At 37.1% G+C, this 16,416-nt stretch overlaps 2 protein-coding genes across 2 annotated transcripts; one reads left to right on the forward strand and one right to left on the reverse strand.

Moving 5' to 3' along the window:
• Positions 1–6,142: 6,142 nt before the first annotated feature.
• LOC130710735 (F-box protein SKIP14) lies at positions 6,143–10,445 on the forward strand. Its single transcript, XM_057560086.1, has 2 exons — positions 6,143–7,811; positions 9,250–10,445. Exons 1-2 carry the CDS (start codon positions 6,837–6,839, stop codon positions 9,781–9,783), a joined length of 1,509 nt encoding a protein of 502 aa, XP_057416069.1. The 5' UTR covers positions 6,143–6,836; the 3' UTR covers positions 9,784–10,445.
• Positions 10,446–12,827: 2,382 nt separating this feature from the next.
• Positions 12,828–15,808, reverse strand: LOC130714756 (uncharacterized). Its single transcript, XM_057564704.1, has 2 exons — positions 15,574–15,808; positions 12,828–13,966 (listed from the first exon to the last, which is right to left on the reverse strand). The coding sequence occupies exon 2, from the start codon at positions 13,940–13,942 to the stop codon at positions 12,974–12,976; it is 969 nt and encodes a 322-aa protein (XP_057420687.1). The 5' UTR covers positions 13,943–13,966; positions 15,574–15,808; the 3' UTR covers positions 12,828–12,973.
• Between the last annotated feature and the right edge of the window lie 608 nt (positions 15,809–16,416).

Genomic DNA, 16,416 nt, shown 5'->3' on the forward strand with positions numbered 1-16,416 from the left:
TTCATGTCCATCTGCAAGACCTATGTACGCAACTTATTCGGAATCAGATTCTCAAATTTCATTTGCGCCATCCTCTATTGTTGACATGGAAGATGAGGCAAAAATGTTGGTGGATGATTTGGTATCATCTGCGCAGAAACCAAGGGAAGTTGACGTTACAAAAGATGAAAACTTTGGCCACATGAAGTCCTCAGAGTTTCTTACATTCAAATCTTCAACTCCGCTTCCTACAGGAGTACAAAGCACTATCCCCTATAATTCAAAAGCCCCCAAGGTTATTTTGGAGAAACTGGAGAGGTTAGAATTGCTTAAAGATAGTGATGGTGCTCATGAGATATTTGTTGAAGGAGATGATGAAAAAATAGTTCAGAGTTGTAGTAATGGTGTTATTCGTTTGGTTGGTTTGCATATTGAAGCCTTTTATTTAGAAGAAAACTTGTGGTCAAGTTCTTTGGAAGAAGAGGAGAATGTAAAGACATCAGAGGCACTTGGTTATTACGCATTCATGCGGGCATCAGATAGTTCTACACAAATTTGGGTATTTGACCCTGGCATTCTTAATGTCGTTCATGAGTTCTGGACAGATGCCTCCTTTGTTTTTTTTGTTACGTTAGAACTCGGGGTCGAGTTCTTCACAAGAAGAGGAGACTGATGCAGGAGCAGATTAATTAGGAATTTATTATTTTTAGTATTTTTAAATATATTTAGGATCTATTCTGAATCTATTCTGTTTTTAATTAAGTTTAGGATCAATTTGTTAGGATTTGTTATTTTTAATTACTTTCTAATTGAGTTTAGGATCTTTTAGTTAGGATTTTCTTTATTTTTAGTTTCATTAGGGTTTTCCTATTTCTCTATTTAAGCACTTGTAAGACAATAGCCTATTCAGTTTTTTATTGATAATAAAATTCAAGAGTTTTCTCTTTTTTTCTGGTGGATTCCAGAAACCTTCTTTTTAGGATTTGCGCTTGCAATCCTGGTACGACTTCCGCTGTATCACCATTAGACTAACACATTGTTTGTTGATAAATTTTATTACTTGTTAAGCATAACTATTATCTTCAAAAAAATATTAATCTTCTCGAACCTCGCATTTCTGCTAGTCATTTACTTACCCAAAAATATTTATTTAGTACAAAAAATAACTCAACATTTATAAACTATACTATTTATATTTATTGATTCTTAAAAAAATATTATCTTATTGATTGCTTTTCTTTGTTCGATATATTACTGATTGATTTTGAGGCCAAAGAATTACATGAAGCCCAGAAAATTTCCAGCGGAACTGTTAATACTTTATATGCTTTAAGTGGACAGTTCGAACTATTCAGTAGTTATTGTCTTCTTTCACTACGGATACATGATAAGAATTTAATGAGAAACTGGTAGTACTTTCTAATTTTCTATAATCAACTCGAACAATTGAAGTGACAGCGACCAAACCACACTTTGGAAGAGAAAGCACAAACTACGGTTTCGTCTACCGAAACTGACACACGGTGCTTCAGTTTACCTTGAACTGTTAGATTTAATATTTTTAATTTGAACGGTTTAGATCAATTACCATTAAAAAAAATTCATTTGTTAAATATATATTGTTTTACGAAAAACACCCTTGTTCCTTCCCAAATTCCCCCACCCCCCACCACTCTACCTGATCACAGAGCCCACGGTGGAGACGACCTTCGTCACGTCAACACTACCGTTCGAAGGCGGAGAAGGTTCACGTTCACCAAGCCCACCCCACCCCACCCCCACCACCCACCCTCGTCTCCCTTCCTAGCCCTCTCCACCCCCACATCCACCCCTTCTCCCTCTTCCTCCCCGCCCCCTTTTCCTGCCCCCATCACTCCCCCTCCACACCCCATCCCCTTCTCGCTCCCACATCCATCTCCGGTCCCCGAGCCACAAAGTTCCACTCCATAAAAAACCGATCTTTCTGTTCACCTCTACCAGATTTGGAGCTTCTCCATCGCCGATATCATGCTTCTCCCACCGCCATGAAGTGAGGCGTGAGAAAAAAAAATCAAGATCTAAATAGTGATTCATGCACCCATAAAAGAATCTCAAATTTTCGATTTTGGGAAAAAGAAATTGATCTAATTTAAAAGATGTGTAAGTATTAGTGAATATTTGTGTAAAAGGTTGAAACTTTGCATATCTGTTTGTATGCCATGTGAGTGATTGTGTTTTGAACATGAACAATGATTTTTTGTGATGCTTATGTTTTTTTAATGTTTATGTGTTGCAGTGGCTATGTTCTCTGGCGGAAGTGGGAGAAACAGGGAGGAAGAAAGTGAGTGAAGGGGATGATGTTGTTGGTTTGTTGAAATCCAGCTTCAACTTTGGTGGCCACCGACAGTGAGAGAAACAAAAACTGGAAAAGTGCTAGAACACAGTGAAGGAGAAGTATGGAATTATTTTAGTAATGGAGGGTATTTGTATTTACTCACACAAAAATAAAAACTGAAGCACCGTGCGTGCGTCGCAGCCACAAACTACTAATCAACTCCAACACCTCATAGTTCACCCAATTTTTCATTGGTACCATTGATTGTTGCTCACCAACTCTTGTCTCGCAACCACGAAGCTATCCTAACACCTTCTGTTTCCAAGATTCTAACCTAAACAAACTAGATGCAAATTAATGGATGGATCCAGAAACACCAAGACACGGATTGATCCCACAATTTAAACCCCTTTCAAAATATCAATATCTTAATATTTTAATACAAGAATTGAAAAGTACTACTCCTACTACTACTAACATTGGAATGAATTTCCTTTCAAAATAAAACATTGGAATGAATTTTATTTAATTCATCAAAAAAGTATGTTTAAACACTTTAACATATTAATGAAAAGGTAGGTTATATGTTTTTATAAGTTAAAAAGAGAAATTTATGAAACAAGTTGTGAATTTAAAGGACTAAATAAGTTAGTTTCAAAAAAATCACTAAATAAGTTCAAAAGTAATAAATGAAATAAAAATAAAAAACGTTTACTCTAAAAAAAAAACTTAAAATACCTACAAGTCCTAGTACAGTTGGTGACAAACTGAATTTCTTAAGCATTTAGTCTATAGTTCATATTTTTAACAATGTATACGTAAAATGGTTTGTTTGTTTGGAAAGACTCAGTAATATAAATGGAACACCAACTTTCAACATTAATATGTGATTTAGCAAACACTCTGTTATGATCTAGTGTGCGTCTACTTCGACCTCAAAATTCTGATCTGAATATTTAAATATAAAATATAGGGATATAGACTTCTCAATTAGCTCACCTTTTACATATGTTTTCTCTCTTCTCTTGTTCCATACCTATTTTCTCACACAATCTATAAGATTGAGAGTCTCTATATAAATAAATAAAAGCATTAGTTTCTAAGACGTAATCCCCTATTTTTAGATTCAAACTTTTTTTGATTTTCTTCTTCTAATTCTTACTTTTAATACAGCTACAAATTCTGATCTTTTTAATTTTAATTTTTGAATACCACATACTATCAAATCATCTAAACTAAATTTCAAATTCCATTTTTTATCCCAGATTTAATTTAATTTCAAATCATTATCTTATTCTTCTAAGGGCTCGTTTGACACGCCGTATTATGCATGATAGTATAAGCTTATACAATACATTATGAGTTTATCCATTGTTTGGTGATGACATTGTATTGTATAAGCTTATCCATCAAAGTCCCCTTATACGTTAAAATGACGTATTATTTAATCCATCATGTGAGTGATGGATAAGGCATGATAAGGTTGTGACGTATAAGTCACCATCACCACCACCCTCTATTGCTGCCAACTTACACCACCATTGGCACCACCACCGCCACCGGTGTTGCCGCCACTACCGCCGCCCTACCATCACAACCGCCCTACCGCCACACCACCATAATCGCCGCCACCACAACCTTATTGCCACCACGACCACTCTATTGCCACCACCGACACCACAACCACCACCACCACCATTGCCTCCACCCTCCACCGTCGCCGCCACCACCACCACCATATCGTCACCAACACCACAACCACCATTGCTGCCACCACCACCGGTGTTGCCGCCACCACCACCGCCACCGCCACCACCACCGACACCACAACCACCACCATATCACCACCACCACCATAATCATCGTCACCACTCTATTGCCACCACTGACACCACAATCACCACCATATCGCCACCACCACCACCATTGCCTCCACCCTCCACCGTAGCCGTCACCGCCTTACCACCACCACCACCCTATCATCGCCACCACCACAACCACCATCGCTGCCACCACCACTACCAACCTATCTCCACTGTCACCACCATCGCCACCAACACCAACCTACCACCATTGCCACCACTACCACCAACCTACCACCACTTCCATCACCACCGCCACCACTGTTATAATCACCTCCATATTTGATTTTTATTATATATCATTATTCAATACTTCATTAAATATAAAATTGAATTAATTTAAACGATATGGTAAATTATACAGAGTATGGTCAAACGCTAGATAGTATAAGAATGTTATCAGGCCTAATACTATCAGGTCTTATACTATCATGCCTTATACTATACGTCGCACCAAACGGACCCTAAATCATCTAATTAAACTAGCTCAGCGCGAATAAATTTGAAATTAAATTAAATCTGGGATAAAAAATGGAATTTGAAATTTAGTTTAAACGATTTGATAGTATGCTCGTTGTGTTTGGCGGTTACTCCCATCCTTTGATGTAGAGGCACCCTGCTTGAATACGTTAGCTTACTTTTTTTATTTATTATTTTTCCTCTTGTAAAAAAACATTCAGTGTTTAGTTCTGATCTTATATAATTTTCTAATCCATAATGTTATGTTTATTTTGATTTCAAAATATCATCTTGTTTTAAATGGTAATGTGATATAACTACAATAATTATATCCATACATGATTTCAAAAATATTCTCTAATTAAATATAATTTTTTATTGTAGGATGTTGTATCTTCCAAAAAACTAATTTGATTTGTTCTCGAATTTGAACATTAGTGTGATGCAATAATGTTTTGTTCACCAATCAATTCCACCTTTATCTTGGAAAGTAGTGAATAAATGAGAGAAAAATAAATGATATAATATGTGATGTGATAGAAGATGCAGAGAGAGATAAAAAGAAAAAATAAGTGAAAATGAGATAAAAGAGACACTCATTGTAATGAAAAGAATGTTTCATCTCTTTAAAAAAAAAATGATACTTCATCAAATCAATAGCAATTATATAATCCCTTTACATACACGCCTCATCAAATTAATTGCAATTATACATATCCTTTTATATATATTCCAATTCATTCTCTAATTCAAACAAATATTTTAAATATTTACTTATCAATATTGTTTCAAAATACCTTATAGTCTAATATCTTCCCATCAAGTCTTATTGATTCATTCCAATTTTAAAATATAAATTATTCAAAAATTATTCAAAGACATTTATTTATTAATCTACATAGCACTTAATAGTTAATACTAGTCATGAGAACAGATTGACTACAATTAAAAAAAATGAATGCATAAAATTAAATAGTCAAACACAAATAACACAAAAAGAATTAAAGAACTGTTTGGTTAGACATGCTATTTGTCACGTAAATGATTAAGGTACTTTCACGAGTTGATACATGCAATATGAAAGTTAACCTCATCATGACGTGGATGTCATCTCAAACATGCAACAACATTGTCTTAAACATGACATTGTACTTTCAATGAAATCATCATGTCAACAAATTAAACGTTTTTCAACATTTTATTTGATAATAATCTAAAATCTAAATAATAAAAATGACGTAACATGTGATTTAAGGACACGCGTAGAGAAGAAAAGAATGAAAGATAAGAAAGCAAAGCAGCGTGAAGATAGCGCACACCAAGCAAAACCAGAGGGTGATTTCGTCTCCCGCCACATGTATCTGCGAAGAAACTGTATCAACACTCTCCCTCACCGCCACGTGTCCTTTCCCTCACCCCCTTATCAATTTTCACCGTTGCGTTACATTTTTTTATTTTTTTTTATTCTCACCCTAATTTCATTTTTTCTTTTCTTTTTCTTCTCCCATTTATATATTTTTTTATTCCGTTTTTATTTTTCTCATTCATTCTCTCTCTCTTCTCTCACATTCTCTCTCATTCGTTTCCGCGAACTCGATCGGCATCGGCAGCACCCTCTCCCGGTGGAAACAACCGCGATTCCCTCCCTCCGATTGGCAACCACCACCTCATTCTCCTCCTCTTCACGATTCCCAATACTTACGCTTCCTCCTCATATTTTCCTTCCCTTCAGGGTCACCATATTAGGGTTTCTTCTTCCTCTCTGGTAATTCGCTGTTTCCTTTTCTATCTTCTTCTCCCTTTGAATCCTTAGGCTTATCGGGTTGACGAGGGAAAAAAAAAAGAGAAAAAAAAACTAGAGATTTTTTCAATTTTCATTCTGTGTACAAATTCGATTCTATTGTTCTTCCTCTGATTCCATTCTAGCTGGGTTGTGTTGATTCTCCATTAGATTATTACTATTATTATTGTTATCAATCAATCTCTATCTGGGTCTTCGCAAGGAACTCTGTGAAGTTTTTGGTGCGGTGTTTTAGTTTGCAATCCGAAATCGAGGGTTTTCTTGTTTCTTAGATCTCTTTTTATTTGTTCTTGTGTCAGGAAAAAAAAAAAGAAAAAAAAAGAATTTTTTTTGGTTTTGTGGGTAGAATCCCCTCAAAAAAATTAGGGTTTGGTTGGTTAGGGTGTGTATATTGGTAGATTGATAGGTAGAGATACATGAGATGGCGTTGAATTTGTCGCGTCGATCATTTTTTGCGGATGAGGATAATTTGAGGATGGGGAATGGTTACCGAGTGGAGGGTAAAAAGCCTGAGATGAGTGGTGGTGGTGGTGATAGCTTTGGGAAGGTTTGGCCTGGTGTTGAGAATCCCTTTGCCAGTGATAGATGTAATAGGGGTCCCAATGTCGGTGCCAGTGCCGCCCAGGATTCTGTTTCCAAGGACATTCTTGATATTTTGCCCTCGGATCCATTTGGCATGGACATCAGCACTACCTTCACCGGGATGGATATCGGTACTACCTTCACAGCCATCACCGGATGGCTTGAGGATTTGGAGTTTGATTATGGTGGATACCAGAGGGATCAGCTCAGGCCGACTGAACATAGTTACCAGCTGTTTGCCGAGTTGAATTTTTTTTGGAACAATGCTATGAGGTTCCACGGTTTCCCTGGCGGGAACACAGGTGTTGAGGAGAGGAATGTATTGCATGGGCAGAGCGGACCAGGCGAGTCTTCTTCTTCGAGAGGAGACGGAGCTGTGTCCTGTAATTTTGATTTCGGTTATGCTTGCGACGACATGCACGACATGTTGGGCTTGGGCCGTGAATTTAAAGATGTGGCCATTGCCAGCGTGTCAGGTGACACGTCATGTATGGATGATGTGAGTTGCCTTGGAGGAGATGATCTTGCTCCTCATCCGGCTTTAAGTTTTTGTCTTAGTTATCTGGGGCTGCCCGATCTTCTTGTTGTTGAAGGAGTGTGCAAATATCTGCAATCTACGGTTCGGGGTGATCCGCTTTTGTGGAGGAGTATCCACATTGACCAGCCTTTAAATGAGAGGATTACTGATGATGTTCTTCTGGAATTAACCAGTAGAGCTCAAGGCAATCTTCAATGCTTGAGCCTGGTGGAGTGCACTAGGATAACTGATGAAGGTCTGAAGCGTGTTCTTCTAGCCAATCCCAAGTTAATCAAGGTGAGCATGCATTACCATAATTCATTTGTGGATTTCAAATTAGATTTGAGATATGTTGCAGTTCATCTAAAACATGTATGTGTGTACTTATATTTAATTAATTTGGGTTTTGCTGGTGCTGTTGTTTTATTTTGATTAAATTTTTTAATTGGTGATAAAACCTTGAGTTGGCACTTTTGTATAACTAAGAAGTCAGCAGATTCTGTTTAGATCATTTGGCGCCTTTGACCGCTATAAGTATTTATTTCCGGAATTTCGTCGTTTGTCTTCATTAAATTCATTATTGAAATCAATTTAGCGTTATTATTAATTAATCTGTCGCAATATCATTTATTGGTAAAAAGGCAAATATGGATGTAGGGGTAGTAAATGCTTTTTTTCTTTTCCAAAATAGTTAAACCGCATATCATTGGCTATAATTGTACATTTGCATTCCTGATTTACTGACCTAACAGTTGTAACATTTAATCATATTGCGATTTGCATCAATTCATGCATTGGTAGAAAATGTTCTATACTTCGTTGTGGTTGGTGGCCGGTGGGAAATAAAGCCCATGTTCGAAGGGAAGACATAAAAGAAAAATAGATTATATTCCAGCTGTCAACTGCGATACCTGTGAGATCCTTTTGTTATTTAGGTTGGGTCTGTTCAGGCTAAATAACTCTTATGCATTTGCCATATCTTGGAACCTAAGTAATAGTGCTACCATAGTAGTCAATAGCGCGCGATAGCGCCGCTATAGCAGCGCAGCGGAGTGGCTCCCTGCCGCTATTGAAATGAAATAGCGGCGCACTTCACAATAGCGGCCGTAGCGGCGCGAATAGCGGGAAATAGCGGCGCTATATGGACAAAGGGAAAAATGACTCAAGCCCCTCGGTTTTAAATTGTTGGGGAACCTTTTTAGGGGCATTTTAGGACTTCTCTGGACGATTTTATGTCAACCTTGAAAGAATGAAGCTTCATTCTTCATTCAGATTTGCAAATCAGACTTCTTTACCTTGCTTTTGAGTGGTTTTTAGATGTGTGTTATTGTTCAAGACCTATGATTTTTATATCTATTATGAATTTTAGGCAATATTTGACATTTTTTAGGCATTTATATGTATATAGTAGTATACTATTAATTATATATAAAAAATCTGAATAGCGGCCATCCCGCTATGCGCTATCCCACTTTTGGGGTCGGCCGCTACGCACCGCTATCCGGGATTGACTACTATGAGTGCTACTATTTGTGTTTCCTTCATATATCATGTGCTTCAGCGTTAATCCACTTCATATTCTCTAACTTTGTCAATTGTTATTGTGTTAACTTCTCTGAGCATTGGATACTCAAGAGCTCAGCCAACTTTTAGAGTTTTCTTTTTCCATTCATATGTTTTACAACTCTTTGGGGTATAACTAATTTTTTTCCCTTTTAAATGCAATACTATGCAGTTGAGTGTTCCTGGATGTACAAGACTCAGTATTGAAGGTATTGTGGGTATTTTAAGAGTTCACAACTCTAGGGGTACCCAAAGGGTGAAGCATTTACACATAGGCGGCCTCTATGGTATTACACAGAAGCATTTTGAGGAACTGCAGCTCTTGTTGGGCACTGATAGCCAGCTGCAGCAGCACTCTCACAAACCACACTACTATAGCAGAGCGAACTTATATATGTCCTGTGATGATGATCAGGCCATAGATATTGAAGTTTGTCCACGGTGTCAAAATTTAAGGCTTGTATATGATTGTCCTGCAGAGGGTTGTCAAGGGGATGGGCACCCCACTCAGATGTGCAGAGCATGCACTCTTTGCATACCCCGGTGTAGTCAGTGTGGCCGCTGCATCAATGACAGTGAATACGAGGAAACATTTTGTCTGGAATTACTTTGCTCTTCTTGTTCCAAGCAGCTAGTCAAATGTTCAGAAAAGATAGAGAGGAAGGATCGGCCATCCAATTCATTTGTTATCGACGAGCAAAGTTAGGGCTTGTGTCGTCGTCATGAAGTTTCTGATGGAATTATTTTAAAGTTCCCCTATGAAGTCATGAGATATTGGGCGCTGTTGGAGTGGTGTGGTCAGTGGTGTTCTTTGTACTAGTTCTCAGAAGTGGGATGCATTCAGTGGGGGGTTTTTCTGTTGTATATAGAAAGTGGAAAGTGACTTCATTTGTGTTTCTGCAACTACTGGATTAATCTACAGGAACCAAATCAATTACCATGTTGTCGATCGTCTACTGCATAGTTACGGTTGATCTTCAATCTTGTGGCACTCTGATTATGAGGGGTGCAGTTGGATCGTTATGCTGTGGCATGCAGGCATTCTTTTTGGGTCATATTCAGGTGCATGACCAGTTTGAATTATCTGATCTTTGGACGTTACTTCTTCATTGACTTTGTTGATGATTCACTCTTGCAAGGTTGTGGTATATCATATATGTCCCCTCTTTATTCCTTTTTTCCCATCCTTGGAGAGAAGTGAAAATAAAAATAAAAATAAGGATTTGTGATATTACGATTTAATCCATACTCATGTCATTCCTAGCTTTGTATCATGTGATATTCGTTTATGGTGGATTTGTGGACCTTAAATTGAATACTATTGTCAATTTGTCATGAATATTTTTGGAGAAATCTGTTATTTGTGTATTTTTATTTCCCTTGTGAAGAGGTTCTTCATTATGTTGGCCCTCAAATGTCACTTGCGATGAAAAGTAGTTGAATGATTTGATATTTTAAAATGGCCCTGATATGTTTGGGATCAATGTTACACCAAACATGCATGTCTTGGTGGCCAAACTATGTTGGCATTCAGCAGTGTGTGCTTGGCCTCGTAAGAAAGTTATTCGTTGATGCTTGGTTAAATTTAGGAAGATGCTATGTTATGACATGTGAAGTTAGTTGGTTTCTGTTGCTAGAGAGAATGGATAACCCATAGATTACTTCTTCGTTGTCTTTGCTTGGTTGCAAACTTTTCGGAATTGGGAGGATATACTACAACTGAAAGGAAAGAATATACACTGCTTTATTTTTTATTTATCCACTGCTTTATTTAACTTACTGTGAACTTCTGTTATCTATACAGCAAGCTATTATTTTTATTTATTTATCTACTGCTTTATTTTTCGGAATTGGGAGGATTTGTGGCGTGCAACAGTGTTACTATGTGAGCAACATTCACCTTAAGAGTAAATTTTGTCGGTTGTTTGTTATAATAGTGGTAAGGCTTTGTAAAAAAAGGCTTTATTTGGTTTATGACGGAGAAAGAGAAGAAATAAAGAGAAAAAAGAGAGGAAAGAAAGAGGTGAGATATTGAATAAATTTTGTCGGTTGTTTGTTATAATAGAGGTGAGCCAACCCTCACTCTTTGTTGCGACTCACCCCTTCCAAACAAAGTTGGTAATCCCATCTCTCTTCTAAATCTCTTATTATAAACTCTCTTGGTTCAAAGTCTCTCCACACAAACGGGCCGTAACACTCTCTTTGCAATATTGTCTCATTGATTAGTTTAAAATCATGTGAGATCTACTAAAAATAGTTTAGTGAGACTCACATGAATTTCAATCGATCAACAAGAGAGTTGAAAGACAATGTTGAAAAGTGAGTGTTGTTGTACTCCTCGCATTTGAATTGCATCAATAAAAAAAGATATATTAATAAAGCAACATAAAAAAATACTAATAACATACTTTTTTGAACTCACTCTTCAACGCATTAAGTTATTGACTTATTTTTTAAAAAGGGAATACATTTTTTAACATCTTAGAGAAATATATTTGTTATTTTGAAAATATACTAAGGACATTGTTTTGGTACCCATTAAAATATAAGAGGGTACTAAACCTTTTAGTTTATTTTTTACCATGCAAATGACTAAATTGTAAATTTTAAAAGACTATAAGGGAGAAAATATGAAGAAAAGGTACGGAACCCTTTACTTTCAAAGGGGTACCAAAGAAATTGTCATATACTAATCTTAAGAAATATTAGTGTGTTCAAAAGAGTGTGTTGTTCACACTTCTCGACACCCTTATTGTAGCATAAGTGATTGTTTATCTTTAACGAACAACCGTCCGATTGACTTTGGTGGTTTTTCGTAGCTAATTTTCTTTTTCAAATAGTTGTGCCCTTTATTTAGTAGAAAATGTGTATGGCACGAGATGATTTTTTTTTCTGCATGTCCTGCCCCTATTTTATTGGTTCATAAATTCCACTCTTATCATGAGCAAGATTCTCTTGTATAAATATTAAAAATTTGAAAAAAATGATTGGTTGAAACGATGATTCCTCATTTCGTCCAATTCGTGAAAGAACGTTTTAGATCATAAGTAGTTACTTTTTAATAACTTCCCAGCTTTTGATCTTTTTCTTTCACCCAAATCAATCAACTAGTGTTTTGGGAAAATGCTAGTCAAGTTGAATGGTATGGCTACCTCATTTCAAAACTAAACCTAATGTAGCTATCAATAGTAAAGGTGTAAACCCTAGAAGATGAGAGGAGGCTGAAGGTGGGAAAGGAAAATGATGGTGATAGCTTTCTGGGATGAGGCCACTGGCAAATGGCGAGATCGGTTGTGGCAATGACTTTCCTATGCAGAGACAGTGGAGCGTGAGGGAGGGTTTGAAGGGGTTGGTTAGTGGCGGGGTTCCCATTTCTCTGCATATTATGTTCTAATATTTGGTAGTCTTAAATTTGGTTTGGTCCCTGCTGGAGAAAATAAAATCTTTATTATTTGCCCATCACAGCACTCATGGGCAAGACATTAGATACTTCACAATTTTATTTTATCATTTCATCAATACCTCTACCCCCATTCATCTTCAATGTCATTCATCTCCAATGCCATGAACCCACCACCATGATACCTCCGTTAAATGATAAAACTTAAAAAATTGTGACTGCTGAAGGACAACACTTTCAAAAAAAACTATATCATCAAAGTCAACTACTTTATAGTCTGAAAAAACTCTGCATGACCAGTACCAATATTACGTGCACATTTACTTTTACAATTAAAACAAAACAAGAAATGCTAAAAGTTACTATATGAAATACAAGAAATGAAAGTTATATACAAATCCTGTTTGCTTCAAAGATAGAAGGGCGCTGAAGGCAGTACAAAGAATAGGGATTAAATGATTGAATCATTTCCTAACTCACTACAAGTGTACAACAGTCAGTTATAAAATTCAACATGACCACCAAGTTCTCTGCATATTAGCTTTGTCTCACTAGCTAACTTTATGCTCTTAGAAATTGCTAAACCTGTCATCTTGTGTGTAGATGCAGGCTCGTAAGACTTCACCTCCTCTTCGCATCCCAACACCAGAGCTTCCCTAGCAGGAATCACATTTTCCCACCAAAACTCTCTTAGAATCCCATATATCAAGTTCCAATACTCGCGTTCCCTGACCACGCGAAATATAGTGCTTCCATTTGGGGTCCAACAATACAAATCAAGCAATTCACAGTCCATTATCTCCATTTGGCCCTGCACTTGAGGCATGTAATAGAAAGGCATGGTTGACCATGGCAATCCTGTCTCAGGCTTGCCCTTGTTATATGGACACTTGACTTCCAATATCCCCATTGCACCTCCCGGGAAGCATCCAAGAACACCATCAGGAGAGGCGCCGAGCCAATCATAAGACTGTTTTGAATGGACTGCAAACCCCATTGAGCCCACCTCATGGCCTGTGATTTTTTTGTACTGTTCTATAGCAGCTGCCTCATTGAGCACTCCCCATTCCATGGCTTTCTTAGAAGCTTCTATGATTTGTTTCTCTGATGCAAACACTTTCTCATTCCACAGCTCGAGGCGGCGGCCCCCTTTCCAAAAGCCTAACGCAGTGCTGAATGTGCTTGTGGTTAGCCTGTCCTTGCGAAGAGCGAACCACTCGTCTGACCGTTGTGTGACATCAGCCTGTGGAAGTTGGGATGCAAATACCGTAAATGAGGGGGACTGAGCAGTGTCAGGGTTAACGAAAGAAACTGATGGTGAGGTACACATGGACAGATTTCTAAAATTTCCTTTTCCATACTTTCTCCTGATACAAGGTGATACAAATGTTTTCTGGAGAATGACACCGAACCTAATCATGCCGAAATTGCTTGTTGCGGAGATTGTCATCTCCAATCCATTCATTCCAAAATTTCCAAGAGAAAGCACCTACCAGAATTAAATAGAGGATAACAGCCAATAAGTTAGTAAAGTGTGTTACAAGATATTTGTTTAAACTATGCATGCAATTAAAGAGGAACTTGAAGGAAACAATAAAGCAGCAGTGCATAAATAATGACAACATTTGGTACCAGGAAGCACAATCTGCTGTTGTGATTCTCATACATAAATAGAAAAATGACAGAGTTTGCCACACAAAATATGCATTTACTTTTTGCTCATCCAAATTTGTTGCTTTTCGATAACCATCACACAATCATAGAAAAGAATACCATTGCACAAGAACATGTTTACAAGGTTTATCATCACAATTAAGGAATAAATAAAGTATTTTTCTTATTTACAATTTAATTATATTCTCTCATTGATCCTTTCATCCCCAACAGGTATATTATCTAGTCCAGACCAACTGCTTTGTCATTACCAATCTTTTACAGCACTTTTTCACCTCAAACTCCCAAATTCTACAACCCAAGGTATAGTTTTGAACTTTCTTCGCAGTGTTTAGTCAATCAGAGTGTAACAAAATCTTGTGACCATTCATTAAATAGCTTGTGAGAGTAACTACTCTATCATTTCCTAATACAGTATTCCATGACCAAGACTTATCACTCCTTTAATGCATTTCACTTGGTTCAAGCATTCCTTCTCCAGCTTTTCAGCCTTATACACAAGAATCACCCTTTATAACCATCCTTTTGAACCTTAACTAACCTCATATTCAATAAGACAAAGAAAAAAATGCCAACAACAATATGAACTTACATGAGTTCACCTAAATGCACTGTGTTTTACTAACAATTAACGTAATCATAGAGAAAAAGAACACCATAATCAAAGAACAAGTTTGCTAAGTTTCTCCCTATGAAGCACGGACACGGGCGGGAACGCCGACACGGCTAAACTCTAAAAAATAGGATACGGGGACACGGCTTATATATATATATATATATATTAAAAAAAAAACATGATAATATGTTCACAAAATTAAGAGAACATCGTACTATAATATGTTGATCAATTCAATATAATAACACACACAATTAAGTCAGTAACAATGCTTCTTAATAGAAGCAAAAGAAGCTTGAAAATTGTACTATTTATCAATATCAGGCTACATTTTACCAAAGATTAGGAGAGTTTGAACTAAAACATCATTCAACCATTAGTCTGACTGTATGGTAATAAAAAATTTCAAAAAGTCTTACATATTTATGGTAGTGTATATGTACATATAATATAATCGATTAGGAGAAACCTTAAGAAACTAATTTAGGATAGTATATCTGTATATTTGTAATTAACACTATTGGTACCTAATCAGATTGATCTTACAATTCTGAAGTACAATGATGTGCAGTAAAATGAGATTGAATAAATGAATTGCACTTAAGGGGTGCAAACCCTATTACAAACAGGAAAAACAGAGAACCAATAAAAGCAAGGGAAGAAAGCCTTCACAGTACATCAAAGAAGAAAGCAAAAACCAGAATATCAATATCCAATACTCATAAACACAAATAATCTAACCATGCTCACTCTCTCTATCAAGTAAAAACTGCAAAATCAGAGTGAAAACAAAATAAAGGTCTTACCTATTTCAAGTAACAGAGAAGGGAAGCAAGAGAGAAGACCAAGAGGTAGGAGGAAACGTCACCGCTGGTGGAGAAGGAGGAGCGCCGCCGCTGGCGGAGGCAGGAGATGAAACACGCAAGAGAAGAGGAGAGGAGAAGAGTCGTGTTTGTGCGTTATGAGCCCACTGAATCATTGTTTTTTATTACCTTTGTTTGATGTTTAATTAGATAAGGTTGTTTATTTTTAATTTATCTTTTTTTTTAAGTCAGAAAATAATAAAAAAATAGTACAAAGTGTCCCATATGTGTGTCCAGCCACAAATGTGTGTCGGCTCAATATACAAGCCGTGTCCACGCCGTGTCCAAGCCGTGTCCGAGCCAAAAAATAATGTTTTTTTATTCAGACACGCCTCAGACGTGTCCGACACGTGTCGGTCACGTGTCGGTGGCGTGTCCGTGTCGTCCGCGTGTCGGACACGCGGACACGCCTCTGTTTTGAAGTGTCCGTGCTTCCCAGGTTTCTCCATATAAATTCCAATTCACAGTTCAACAATTTAGGTATAGTTACATTCTATTTCTCTGTTGTAAAAACACAAAAAAAAAAAACATTTATCGATGGATGCTAACTGAAAGCGAATGTAAAGAGAGAGAAAAACCTGGAACGAATCGAGGTTCAGATATCGTAGACGGATGCTAAGGTTCGCAGAGAAAGAGGACTAGACTTGGGTTGAGTTCATTTGAGCTGCGTAATGCTCAAGATAGAGACAGAGCTAAGCAGCTAAAACCAAAACGCTTTGGGTTTCATGTTATGGGCCTTGCTTATTTTCTTTTTGGGCAAACCCTTAGGGTGTGTGTTATTTCAAA

The sequence above is a fragment of the Lotus japonicus genome, chromosome 4, assembly GCF_012489685.1.
Source record: "Lotus japonicus ecotype B-129 chromosome 4, LjGifu_v1.2".
NCBI classification, from domain to species: domain Eukaryota; kingdom Viridiplantae; phylum Streptophyta; class Magnoliopsida; order Fabales; family Fabaceae; genus Lotus; species Lotus japonicus.

What these genes read in the sequence shown, in the direction of transcription:
- LOC130710735 (XM_057560086.1), top strand. Translation starts at nt 6,837, where the DNA reads ATGGCGTTGAATTTGTCGCGTCGATCATTTTTTGCGGATGAGGATAAT. An exon ending in CCAATCCCAAGTTAATCAAG is followed by an intron (nt 7,812 to 9,249) that starts GTGAGCATGCAT and finishes AATACTATGCAG; the next exon opens with TTGAGTGTTCCTGGATGTAC.
- LOC130714756 (XM_057564704.1), bottom strand. Translation starts at nt 13,942, where the DNA reads ATGAATGGATTGGAGATGACAATCTCCGCAACAAGCAATTTCGGCATG.